The sequence below is a fragment of the Athene cunicularia genome (assembly GCF_003259725.1).
Source record: "Athene cunicularia isolate RWA chromosome 19 unlocalized genomic scaffold, athCun1 chr19_part1, whole genome shotgun sequence".
NCBI lineage: Eukaryota > Metazoa > Chordata > Aves > Strigiformes > Strigidae > Athene > Athene cunicularia.
This window is the reverse complement of record NW_020799124.1, coordinates 5187139-5200225: the sequence shown is the minus strand read 5'-3', so window position 1 is coordinate 5200225 and position 13087 is coordinate 5187139. Positions and strand designations below refer to the sequence as shown.

The 13087-nt window shown below is 65.7% G+C and overlaps 1 protein-coding gene across 1 annotated transcript in view; it reads right to left on the bottom strand.

Annotated features, from left to right (window-relative positions):
* MYO18A (myosin XVIIIA) overlaps window positions 1-9010 on the bottom strand; it is a 31376-nt gene extending 22366 nt beyond the window's left edge. Inside the window, exon 1 of the mRNA XM_026861830.1 lies at window positions 7914-9010. Within this exon, the coding sequence (XP_026717631.1) occupies window positions 7914-8927 (1014 nt within the window). The 5' untranslated portion in view covers window positions 8928-9010. The remainder of the gene's footprint in view (window positions 1-7913) is intronic.
* Between the last annotated feature and the right edge of the window lie 4077 nt (window positions 9011-13087).

Sequence of the window (13087 nt, the reverse complement as noted above, 5' to 3'; positions counted from 1 at the left end):
GGGCACGCCGGTCCGGGCAGCAACCCCAAACCCAACAGCATCCCCCGGCATCCCCAGTCATCCATCCCCTGCTGCTGGTGCCACCCAGAGAGGGACCACGGGGCTGGTGGCCAGGCACAGGGGTACAATCACCCCGCACAGAGCACACGGCGCGGCGGGGCAGCCACACACTGCCCACGCGACCCCATCCCCGGGCGGGCAGCATGCGAGCGCCAACACCCCTGGAATTACAGAAGCAGTGAAGATCCTCTCCAGCCGGCGCTGTGCCTCCTCCGACGGGCTCAGCCGGGAAGCGGGGCCAGGGGCAGCCTGGAGGCAGAGCACCGTTAGCACCAGGCCGGTTGCCCCTTGGCCCCTGCCGGCACCACGGCCCCCGCCAGCCCCGCGCTCGTGACACGCAGGCGCAAGAGGGGCTATTGCAGAGGTTTCCCCAGCCCTGCAGCCCACCGGTGATCGGGGTGGGTACCGGGCCGAAGATTGGTGCAGACCCGCAGGTGCCAAGGCCGGCACAGCTGGGGTACCAGCAGATACCTCACAATGCCCGAGGACCAGGGTCCCCGCTTCCACACACCTGCTGGGGGGGTGCCGGGGTGGTTTTCGCGGGGGTCGACCGCTTCTCGCCAAGCTGCAGCTTCTTCTCCGCACGAGCCGGGGAAGGAGACAAGGGGCAGTGTGATTGGGTGGCCACAGTGCACACAACTGCCCCAAAAAGTGCCCCCCCGCCCGGCACTGCACACCCCAAAACCACTGCAAACCATGCGGGTGAGCTCACACCATGCCACAGCCCTGCCGCCGTGTTAGAGCATCCCCCGCCGTGTGCACACCGGTACCTTGTGCCTTTCCAGGGCGGTGGGTTTTGGAGCAGGTGCCTTTGCCAGCTCCGCTTTCCCTCCTGAAGGCTGCACCAGAGGCTCCGGCTTGGCTTCGGCGCCCTTCTCCTCCCGCCTGTCCCCCGGCCGGAGCCGTGCCCGGTGCTCTTTGGTTTTGCCCTTTGCCATGAGGGTTTTGAGCCCCGCTGAGATCTCATCCTTGGGCTCTGCCTTGGAGGGGGCTGCCGGCATGGTGGAGGGAGGTGGCACGGCGGGGGGAGCTGGGATGGCGTGACGACCCGTCTCCTCCTTCCTGGGAGGTGGCACCGGCTCGGGAGACTTGGAATCTCGCCCCGGCTCCTTGGCACTGCCGGTGTCCTCCCCCGGCAGGACTTTGCGGACCACCTTGCGCACCACCCGGACCACCCTGCGGCGGGACAGCCCCTGGCCGTCGTCCCCCTGCGCCTCGGCAGCCGGACCCTCCAGCCCGTTCACGGCTTCCCCGTTCAGGACCGGCTCCGGGCTCTTCCCTCGCCCGGGGGGTGGCTCAGGGCTCTTCTGGGACTCAGGATTCGGGGGCTCAGGATTCGGGGATGCAGACGCCGCATCCTTTGGGCTCTCTGACTGCAGCCACAATGACACCAGTATGAGTGGAGGTCTGGCAGTGCTGTGTCTGCCACAACGAGCACCCAGTGCTCGGGACGTGGTGGTGCCCAGAGCTTCGTGCCCTGCCACAGGAGCACAGCTCCCAGCCACACCCCGGCACCGAGGGACGCAGCACCCAGTCCCTTTCCCCAGCCAACCTACAGTCCCCTCCCAGACCCCAGGGCAGGGAGCAATGGTGACCTCCCATCCCCGCATGCGGGGACCCGTCGACCCTCAGGCTGCCATTACAGGGGTAAAACTCAGTGCTCAGGGCACTGACAACCTCTCTGCGACACACAGGGCAAGCTGCAAGATCTCCTCCACCAACAGCTTTGGCGGCCAGCACGGCACCATGCTGGGTGGGCGATGACCCACTGTCCCGCTGGCATGTGCAGGGCAGGGACAAGCCCCGGGGAGGTGGAGGGGGAGAGATCACTGTGTGCCAACAGCTGGGCATCCCTGAAAAACACCCACCACACTCCACACGCTGCCCTGGAGTGGCTGCCAGCGCTCCCCAGGAACCAGGGTGGGTACAGGGGGGTGAATGCTGAGCTCACGACCCTCTGTGATGTCCCCAAGCCCTGGCATGGGGTCTGTCCCCACCAAAGGCGAGCCCCATCCCCAACAAAGCTCCACCCTACCCGTGCCCTTTGACACTTACAGCCCCATCCTCCTTCCCGGGTCTTTTCACAGCTAAGGATTTGTCCTCGTCCTTGACCTGAGGGTCAGACAAACAAGAGGAGTGTGTTTCAGCCCGCTGCGGGGCCTTGCTGCCAGAAAAGCCATCAGAATCATCACTCCATGCCAGGGGGGTAGGAGGCTGCTGCATGAAACAGCCCCAATCTGCATCCCATTGCAGCCCCAAGGACGAGGACATGTGTCCTTCCAGGCTTCCCGTCAGCCAAAAAAGTGGGGGGAAGCGTAGAGATGCAAGCCTGGTTACGGCAAACCCCAAAGGTGGGAGAGGAAAGGCTCTGCCCGCCTGGCCCTGGCCCCCCCTTGTGTGCAGCTGGTGACTGAGCTGGTATATAAAGCCCCGTGGCTGCTCCCCACAGGGGCTCTGCCTTTCTGCACGTCACCCCAGCGGGTGTCACAGCACGTTTTAAGTGTCACCAGCTAATCTCTGTGGCAGCCACTCCGCGGGACGTGCCAGCTCCCTGCCGAGCAGGGTGACCAAGGGTCTCTGGGGGTGGGCAGCCAAACCCACCCCTACCCTGGGCTGTGGCACCGTGGGGGCAGCGTGTGGTGCACCCCGCGGGCAGCGCGCCCCGAGTCGCCATCGCACAGCTCCTGCAAGTGCTCGGGGCTGGCCGGCGGCACCGCGGTGGCTCACGTCGCGTTAGGGGCGAAGCGGTTGTTAGTGATGGTGTTAGCAGTCGCATGCGTGGCCGCGTCGGGGAGCGCAGCCGTGCTGCGGGGGGGTGCGGGGCAGCTCCCCGTTTGCTCAGCGTAGCCCCCGGCGTTGCAGCACAGCGCGAGGCTGGGAGCATCGCTCCGAATGCGGTGCCGGCACTGGGCAAACTGGGGGAGCTGGTTGGCAGCGTGCGGCAGCGGGACCCGAATGTGGGGTGTGGGCAAACGCGCGAGAGACTTCCCTTTTGCTCCCAGAATGCAAACCGGGATGAAAACGCCATGGCGATGTCTCATGGAGCCGCAGCCCTGGCTGGGGAGAGAGGGAGAGGTGAGATGGGCCGGGGCTGGACGCGGGACACTGAACCGTGGCACAGGGTACAAGCACGTGCCCTTCCCCACCGGCCCTGGGATCCCGGGACCCTCAGGAACGGGGGTCTGAGCCCTCCTGGCTGCGCTCAGCACACAAACAGGCAGCGCCTACAGGAAGGGCTCTGGTGACAGGCAGGTGGCCAGGCCGAGACCCAACAAAACTCATTGTGCAAAAAAAGCCCCTTTAGTCAGTCTGCAGGCCCGTGCTCCAGTTTCCCTGCCTTGGGCAGGCCAGCATGCTGTGGTAAGCAAATGCCAGGGTGAGGGAAAGGATATTTTCTGCCCCGGGCACCATGCTTGCCCTGACAGCCGGGGTTTATTCTGAGCCTGACCCTGTGCCAGCGGCTGGGCAGCCCTGGTGGGGACCCTCCGCCGTGGCTAGTGCCACCCTCTGAAACACAGGGGGGTCTCACCTGGGGCCATCGGGGAGAAATCCCCCTCCCAGGGCCAGGCACGGCACAGAGGAGCAGCCAAGCACCGAACCAACCTGCCTGTCTCGGGGTACATCATCCCATCCCCGAGGGGTCCCCTGCACCCCCCTGTCACCACAGCATGAAACGTCGGTGCCCGGAGCACAGGCTGGGCGTGGGGGTCCAGAGATGAACCTGCCCACGGGTCAGAGCCCCCAAATCCTGTGCCCATGGCGCTCTCACCTCCACGCAGCCTGACCCCACCCCAAAGATCCCTGGAGAGCACCGATATCGGGGTCCCCGGGGGGCTGCAAGAAACAGCCCCCGGCTGCCAAAGCACCCCAGGGGTGGGTGCAGCCTCACATCCCCCAACTCCGGTGCCGGGACTGGCTCCCACATGCCCCCCTCGTGCTCCCCCATGCTGTGCTGGTCACTCAGGGGGTCCCCACCTTACCGCAGGGTCGGGGCGAGCCGGGAGCGGGGTTTCCGCTGGGGCGAGCGTGGCGCAGCGCGGTGGGAGAGGCACTAACGGGGCGGCAGCCGTCGGCGCGGGGACAGCTGGGCTGATAGGGCCACCCTAAAAATAGCCGAGGAATGTGAGGGCCCCGCCGGCGCGCGCAGCAGCCGGAGGGAGCGCCGGGGGGGACACGCGGGCAGCAGGGCCTCGCCGTCACCACCACCACCACGGCCGCCACCGCCGCCGCCGGAGGAAGTGATGTGGGCTCACGGCAGCCCAGCGCCGCAGGGGGAACTGCTCGGCCTCCGTCCCACTGCCCGCCCCGGGGGGAGCGGGGAAAGACACCCCCAGGCCGAGCGCAGCTGTGGGGCTGGGGGGAGCCAGGGAGGGTCCTGTGCTGAGAGGGACGGGGTGTCACCCTCCTGTACCCCGCGGCGGGGTGTCTGTTGGTGTAGCTGGTGCCCAGTGTCGTAGCAGGGTGTCCGGCATCGTGCTGGGCAGAGCAGCCCTGACGCTGCTTGCTCCTCCCTTTGCTTTCCCACAAACACAACAGCCCCCCAAAACGCTCCTGGGGGCGGAGAGCACCCTCCCCAAGGCGAGGGCCGGCACCACAGACACGTGCCAGCCCAGCAGCCCCCCAGCGCGGCGCGGCAGCCCACGGCAAAGCCGCTTTCATGGCAAAGCTGCCTCTGGACGTCCAAGATCTCCCTGGAAACAGTGGGAGTGGGATGGCGGGCGAGGGGCCGGGGGCCTCCTCGCGCAGGGCCTGCCGGGAGGAGGCCGGCGGCAGGGAGCCAGGCACGCCGGCGGCATGGAGGAGAGGTGGTGACCGCCTGGGCACGGGCATGGCGGGGACCCCCGCCGGCGCCTGAGCAGCTCCCTGCCCGACCCTAGGGACACAGATACACCCCACACCAAAAACAGCCGGAGGGAGAAGGGGTCCCGGCCTGAGCGGGAGGTCTGTGCCAACGGCGAGCTGGAAATCCCTGTGCCAGGGATGCCGGCACTGGGCCACGTCCTTCCAGGCTCACGTTAACACCAGGTTTTGCAGCCCCGGCCCCTCTCCGCACCGGGCACACACCAGGGAGAGGCCACGGCAAACACCCTTGGCAGGGCTGGCACGACACTGTGGAGGGTGTCTGCACTGTCCCCCGGTAGAGCTGGTGGCAGCCACTGGGTCATGAGCAAAAAGTCGCAGCCAGGTCCCCCAAGAGCAGGAACAGGAGGCTTTGGTGCCCCAGCCCCAGCACGCCGAGCTGCCGCAGCCCCCTCCGTCCCTGGTGAGCCAAACCCACGCAGACCCGGGCAATGCAAAATGGTCCTGCCCTCCCGGGGGGTCCCAAGCATCCCCAAGGCAGGGCACAGAGCCACCCGCCGGGGAGGAGCCCAGCTCCCCCAGGCCACCTCCACCGGGACCCCCCAGCCCAGCCATGCAGCACAGCAGTGCTTCTGTCCCACCAGCAGATTCCTCTGGTTCCTCCACCGGGAATTTCGGCCGAGATGCACCAATCTCACGGACAAGCCCCCTCCTCAGGGCCACTCAGGGCCCCTCATGCTGAGGACGCCCCAGCAGCACCATCCCTACAGTGAGGGCAGAGGGAGAACGAATCCAAGAGCTTCCCCAAAAGGTGAAAGCTCCTCCGGCACGATGGGAGTCCCGCAGCCCCCACCCCACGTCCCCCCGCAAAGACCCAGCTCCCAGTCACGCTGTGGCATGGTGGCCTTGCACCCTGGGGACAGTGACCTCCGGGAACCAGGGCTCCCGTGGCCAGCGGGCAAGCATGGCACAAAGGTCTGCCAGCATGGCCGCTGAATGCCTGTGGTCCCACCAAAGCGCCGGAGCAGTCAGAGGCGTTTCTGGAATATTTCTGCCCGGCCGGCGCATGCCTGGGCCCTGCCAGAGGAATTTCACCGGTAAATAAATAAATAGAAGCGTGGAGCTGAGCCAGCCGGGCTGCCCTGTGCTGGGAGCAAGGTTGGGACACAGGGAGGGCTTTCACCCGGTCCCCAACACCCAGCCACGCTGTGTCACCAGCCAGCCCCCCGCATGCCCCACAGCACTGAGAGCCCCCCCAGACACAGTGGGTGCTGCCCCTGCCCGGCGGCAGCATGGGTCCCAGGGACAAGGGTGGCTCAGCACGGTCCCCGCCGAGGGGGTTAAATCCCCTGCGGTACACAGGGAGCCCAGCACCATCCCGCTCCAGCCAGGGAGGGGCTTCCAGAGCAACAGCCCAAAATATGTCTATAATTTCCTGTTTCAAAAAGGATCATTTTTATTTAAATTAGGACCAGAAACATTCCAGGGAGCTTAGTGGGGCCTGGGGGAGAGCCGGGCCTCCCTGTGCGCCAGCACCTTGCGTGGCCCCGCCAGGTGAGGGACCCCTGACCACATCCTCAGCTCCCCAGCACGGGCAAAGCCACGGCGGGTCCCCCCAGCGCACCCCTGCACCACGTGGAAAGAGAACAGCACCCTGCACTGGGAGGTGCTGGTGCTGTGGTGGCACCCAAAGACACCACAGACACAGTCGCTGCTGTCCCTCCAGCCAGTTTCCTCCGGCTGACGCCACGTAACCGTGCCAGGCCCCGGCGTGAGCCGTACGCTGCAGCCTCTCCCCCGCAGCCCCAAGGGCACCAGTGTCTCCTCTTCTCCCTTCCCAGACACACACCGTGCTCTTGGCAGGCACAAGCACCTCGCTGGCCCCCACACGCTGGCGCTGAACGTGGTGCAGCCGGGGTGGCAGCCGTGCCCCCCAGGCCCGTGGGGTTATCTGGCCAGGAGTTATCCTGGCGGCATGGCCGGCACTGCCCAGTGACACCTGCCGGGCTGCGGGGAAGAGCTGCCGAAAGCCAGAGCTTCAGCTCGGTGCAGAATCCACCCCGCAGTGCCGGCGCCTGCTCGGGGAGCACATGGAGCCCCACGGCCACTGCCATGGCCTCACCGTGGCCACCCTCGCTCCATCCTGGGCACTACCCTGTGGGGAGGGGGCCCTGCCATGCTCCTCATGGCTCTTCCCAGTGCCGACAACCTGCTCCGCAGGCACAGGCACCCTTGTCTCCTGAAGTCAGGCTTAAAACTACATTGAACAAGCCCAGTTATAAGCTCAACCAACGCCATGCTGCTGCACCCCCCTGCCACCATGGGGGGGGTCCAGCCCCACAGCATTTGGGGGGCCTCCACTGGGATGCCAGCCAGCCGGGGCAGTGGTTAGCCTGCGGTGGGGCCAGCAGAGCGGGCGGCTCGCGCAGGAGATGTGGGTCACCCAGCCATTAAGTTTCTATTTATACAGCACCAGCCGCACACACAGGGCTGCACGCGCCGTCGGCGGCTCCTGTCACCCGGCACACACCACACTGCCCTCCCTGGTCCCCGGGGAGGGAGCCCAATGGGGAGAGGCTGATGTGGGCAGCAGGGCAGGCAGTAGCCCTCTTGCAAAGCAGCGTTAGGGATTTCCTGGCAGCAAGGAGCAAAGCTCCTTTCCCTGCCAGATGGTGCTGCCTCGGTGATGGGACAGGGACAGGCTTCCCGCAGGTGACACAGAGCTGGGCTCTCCCGGAGCCCCTCCAGCAGGAGGAAGACCAAACCCAGCAGCATGCTGAGCATTTTGGGGGGAAAAACCCACCAGTGCCAGTTCACAAGCCGTGATGCAAACCTGCCCTTGCAACATCTCTGCCACTACAGGCATGGGCAGGCATCACCCCTGCATCCCAGCCACAGCCTCCTGCTCCTCCCTGTGCATCGTTCCCAGGCGGCGCAGCCCCACCACCCACCGGTTGTCATGGCCCCTGCCAACCCAAACACCCGCCACGAGGACGCTGATGGCCAGCAGAAACTCCGGGCACTGGCCCCACGGCAGGGAGGGCGTTACTCACATCCCAGGCAGCGCGGCGCGTCCCCTGGCTGCCCCGCAGCCAGCAGCGGCTCAGCTCGCTCAGCTCCAGGATGGGCTGCACCTTCAGCTGCACCGTCTCCCCCGACTGCCGGATCATCTCCACGATCTCATCTCGGGATTTGTTCTCCACGTTTCGCCCGTTGATCTCCACCAGGCGGTCACCCGGCACTAGCCCCAACGCCAAGTCTTTGGTGCCGGCTCCAGGTTCGGCGAAGTGCACGACGCGGCGGTACACCTGCCCGTCGGGCGCCCGGTCCAGCATGGTGGTGCGGCGCAGGGAGAACCCAAAATCACCTGTGTTGCGCCTCTGCAGCTCCAGCTGCCGCGGGGTGGGGGGCTGCGGGGGCACCAAGGTGGGCAGCCGCAGCTCGGCGGGGAACCTCTTACCGACGAGCTCCGGTACCCTGGCACGCAGGGAGGAGGCGGGAGGGGTGCAGGGCTGTCCCTGGGGAACTCCTTGCTTAGTGAGCTGGGTCTCCAGCATGCGCACCTCCACCTGCGGAGAGGGGGCTGCCGAGTGCTCAGAGGGGGTGGACGTTTCCGAGGTGCTCTCATCCCGGCTCTTCTGGGAGAAGGAGAAGCGTTTGACAATCATCTGCGAGTTCTGCTTGGCCAACGAGCCAAACTTGGCCGCCCGCTGCAGCACCGAGCCCTTGAAGTTGCCATCGTCCACCTTGAGATCATCACTGGAGCTGGCCGTGCTCAGGTGGCCTGAGTCCAAGATGACGCTGCCCCGGTTGCTGTCGGAGTCAATGTCCGTGAGATGCAGGTCGGAGCCACTGGCCACCTTGATGGGGATAGGGTTGGAGATCTCCAGGCGGGTCTTGGAGTCCCGCTTGGAGGCACGGTTGAGGTTGAAGAAGCCCCGGCGCATGCTCATCTCCTCCAGGCTCTTAAGCTCAGCTGCTGACATCCGCTCCTTCTTCTCCTTCTTTTCCTTCTTCTCCTTTCGGGCCCCATCCTTCTCTTTGTCCTTCTTCATCAGGTTGAACATGGTGGAGGGGGGCTCGGGGCACACTTGCCCCCCACGGCAGGGTGCTGGTCACGGCACGGCCACCTGCCTGCAGAAGGACAGACAGACAAGGGTGCCATCAGACAGCGGCATGGCAAACACCCACCCCGCTGCCCCTCTCTCCCTGCCAGCCACAGGACACGTCCCAGTGTTCCCACAAGCCCCAGGGATGCAACAGGGGTGGCCTCGCACTCCCAGGGATCCCCCGAAAGGAGCCCAGAAGCTTGGCACCCCTGTGCATCCGCATGCCAGCACCAGGGCTGACTGTGGGCAAGACCCCCAGCATCTCCCACAGCCGTTTTGGAGCAGCACAGGCGGGCAGGGGAGGAGGGAGGAAGCCATCCCGGTTGCATCTGCACTGGTTACTGCTGGCACGGACGCTCCCTGGGCAAAACCACCCATCCTTGCCAGCTGCGGCACCACAGGCGTCCCACCCGCCCGTTCAAAAGCCCCTTGTCAAAGAAACAGAGGCCCCTCTGCCACTCGTCCTGGCCCCAGCCACCACAAAGCCACGGGGACAGTCACGGGCAGTGTCCCCACTTGGGAGGGAGCCGGAAACATGGCCCTGAGTGAAGGCTGCTCTAATAAACAGGAACCTGTAAAATCACATCCCTCCCAAACACTGATAAGTGTCTAATTTTAGCCAGAGCGACATAGAAACTCATGACGCTGCCGGTGACCTCCAAGAACAGTCACTCTTTCATTCAGGCATCCCGCGCAGGGGAGGGGAGCACCCAGCCAGTGGCAAAACTGCAGCCTGGCAGAAACCCTGCCCCTTCCCTACAACCCCCAGAAAACCATCCGTGCACCCAGCTCCTGGGAGCACCCACAGCCTCGCCCTGCGCAGGGCTGCTACGGGACCGTCTGCGCCCAGGGCAACCAGCACCCACCAGCCCCCCTCGACTTTTATCGAGCGCTCGGACTGCAGATAAACAACTCCAAACCGGAGCAGGACGGGCTGACAGCTATATATAACGGGGCAGGAAGCCGCGCAGGAACTTAACCTCGGCACAAAGGACAACAGGAAAACTCCCCACGTACGAAGCATCTGCTTTAGAGCTCTCTGATGGGTGTGGGGATGAGGTCTGGGCAACCATGGGGCTGGGTGATGCTGGCCGTGCTGGCAGTTCAGGCTCTGCAGGCACCCTGGGTCCCGTGCCGTGTCACGCCGTGCCAAGCTGCACCTTGGCTCCAGCACAGCATCAGTGCTGCATCACCACCACTGCCTGGGCCACCTCCCTCCTCCTCCTCCTCCTCCTCCTCCGTGGTCCTCGCTGCCCCTGAACACACCCAGTGGGACACGGGAAACCCGGCCTGCCCTGGGCAGAGCCGCGTGGGTTCAGGGGACAGTCTGACCCCTGCCGCCCCTCGGGGTTGTGGCAGGGGCTCATGTGCCCAGGAGAGGCCTGGCCACAGGGCAGGTGCGGGCAGAGCTCTGCAAGCCACAGCATGGCGCTGGCCCCGGGCCCACAGTACAGCCAAGGAGGTGAGGGGAGGCGGTCGGAGGGACAAGGTTGGACACGTGGTGTGGCCGAGTGGCTGCGTTCACCAGTTCTGCCCATGGCCAGAGAGCTGCCATGGCCCTGCCCATACCACTCAGCCCCAGGGCTCTGACTTTCCGCCCTCCCCTGCAGCCCCCAGGGCTTTGCCTAGACCCACGGTCAGGACCTGGGCTGGGCAAGCCCCCAAAACACATGAGAACAAGTCAGCTCCTTTCTCCTCTCCCAGAAATCCAACTACGGGTCAACCGCTGCCCTCAGCCCGGGGCTGGCACAGCTCCTTCCCGTGACCTGCAGCAGGTGCCATCGGGGGGGCCGCTCTCCGCTGGCTCCTGTGCGGTGGTGCCGGGGCCTCAACACAGACAATGGCATGGAGGGAACCACCTGCACCCGACCCTGTCCCCCTGCCGTGACACGAAACACCGGTACCCCAGCTGCCTGGGCATCCCTGACGTGGCATGGCCAGGGGGATGCAGAAAGGGCTGCACCCCCAGAAGCACCCTGTGCTCACCCCAGGGCAGGGAGGGGGTGCCAGGACCTCTTCCCGGGTCTGCAGGAGGGGGACCCTCAGGAGCAGGGCCGCTCGCCAGGCAGGTGCTGGTTAGAGCGGAGGCGCTGGGAGGCAGGTGGCTGGCGAGCTCTTTGTCCTTGGTGGTTTCTCTCCCCGGCACACATGCTCCCTCCCAGCCTTTGTACGCTCAAACAAAAAGGGGGAACAAGTGTTACCATCTGCATCGCTAATCAGGCAGCGCCGGCAGCCAGGCCGCATGTGCCCCACACAAGGCCACTGCTGACAGGCAGGACGGGAGCTTCGTGGGCTGGGGCGAAGAGCCCAGCATCCCCCCGGCACCGGTGTCCCCGGCCCCCGTGGGATGCCATTGTGGTTTGCTCCCTTTTCCCCGGGGATGCTGGATGGGTGCAGCCAGATGCCGCGAGCAGAAGGCGGCTGCTGAGCGTCTCCTTTCTCCTGAATCAGACCCAACGTGCCTTCCCTGACTCAGCCCCGGGCTCGCTCTGGGATTACCCATCGCCAGGCGTGTTCGGGGCAGTGGCGTGCATGAGCCATGACAGGGGAAGGGAGAGGCAACCACGGGCGCCGGCTGTGCCCGAGGATCGCACGCAAGGACGCTGCTTTGACACCTGGGCTGGCAGGGGACAGCGGATGTCACCCTCTGAGGGCCAGGGGGCAGAAAGAGAGACCCAGCTTGAGGCCTCCAAAAGCCCTCCCTGAGCCACAAGAGCAGGAGCTGGGGGGCAGGGGGGGCGTTGTGCAACTACCCCCTTGTTCTCCCCACCACAGCCATGAGCCCCCCCGTCCCTGCCAGGGCGCCGGGGTGTTTCGGGCGAGGAGGAAGGCGTTCACTGAAACTCTGGGCCACTCCTTCCCTCCCCAGACGCAATCTCGTCCGACACGCTCCCTGCGCAGGGACCTGCACTGCAAGTTTCCTGGTCGCCTGCCCTCCCCGCTCTGCTCCCCGTCACGGTGCCGGCTGGCAGGGCCGCGATCGCCCACCGCTTCGGCACAGGAGCTGGCAGCCATCACCTCCTGGCACACACCATGTTGGGGCACCCCACACCCCAGCTGTGCCCGGCCGGGCAGGGACGATCCCACGCCAGGGAGCTAGTGCTGCCGATAGCGATGCCGAGAGACCAGCCCAGGTCCCACACGGGGCAAAGGGGGCTGACCTGCGTGCTGTCTCCTCGCCTCCTTGTCAGACACAAGTTTTCCACAGAACAGGGAAATTTAGGGGGTTTCCAAATCCCTCTGCACTGCCTGCCCTTACAGACAATGCTGGGATGCGTCAGGAGGAAAATAATCCCGGATTTACCCAAGACACAGCTGGGATGTGCTGCCAGGCTGTCTCCAAAGCAGGATTTGGGGTCCTCCTGCCCTGGGAACCCCGTGTCTGGCAGCAAAGGGGACCCAGCCTGGCTTTGAAGTGTCACCCTGGGCCACTGGCGGGGGCCAGGAGGGTGCACAGGGTGCATGCGTGGGGTGCAGGCACCCGCCTCGCCCCGAAGCCAGGCAATAAAACCGCCCGAGAGCCCTTACAAAACAGACCTGGTGGGGCAGCGATTGCTGCCAGGCTCTGCTGGGTGGGAGGGAAAGCGGGACACGGTTTAGGGACCAACTGGAGGGAGGACAGGCGGGTCACAGCCCCGTCACCATTGGGCACGTGCCTCCCCACCACCCATTTCTGGCCCCAACTTTGCGGCCTGCCCCCCGCAAACAATCCCAGCCCGCAGCAGAGGTGAAGGGTTGAGCTGCGGCTCCTCAGGGAGCAAAGTTCAGGGCCTGCACAGGCGCGGTGGGAACACTCAGCTCCCGGCGGGGACGGGGCGGTGGGCGCTGCCGGGTGGGGGTCCCCCGGTGCAGGGGTGCCAGGGCCAGCCCGGGGTGCAGGAACGCTGGCTGTGAGCGCACACCCCTGCACAGCCGCCACGGGCCCACGCTTTTCTGTAATTGCCCTAAGTTTAGCTCCGGCGCTCGCTGACCAGAGGATTTGCATCTCACAGGCCGGCTGGAAACCACACTATTTCTGGACGCGCGTCCCAGCCCTCACCCGCCGCTCTATATATTCCTCCCCGGGCAAGTTAACGTGCAGGCGGGCGCCGTGGTGGCCGCAGGCCCCGCGAGCCCCC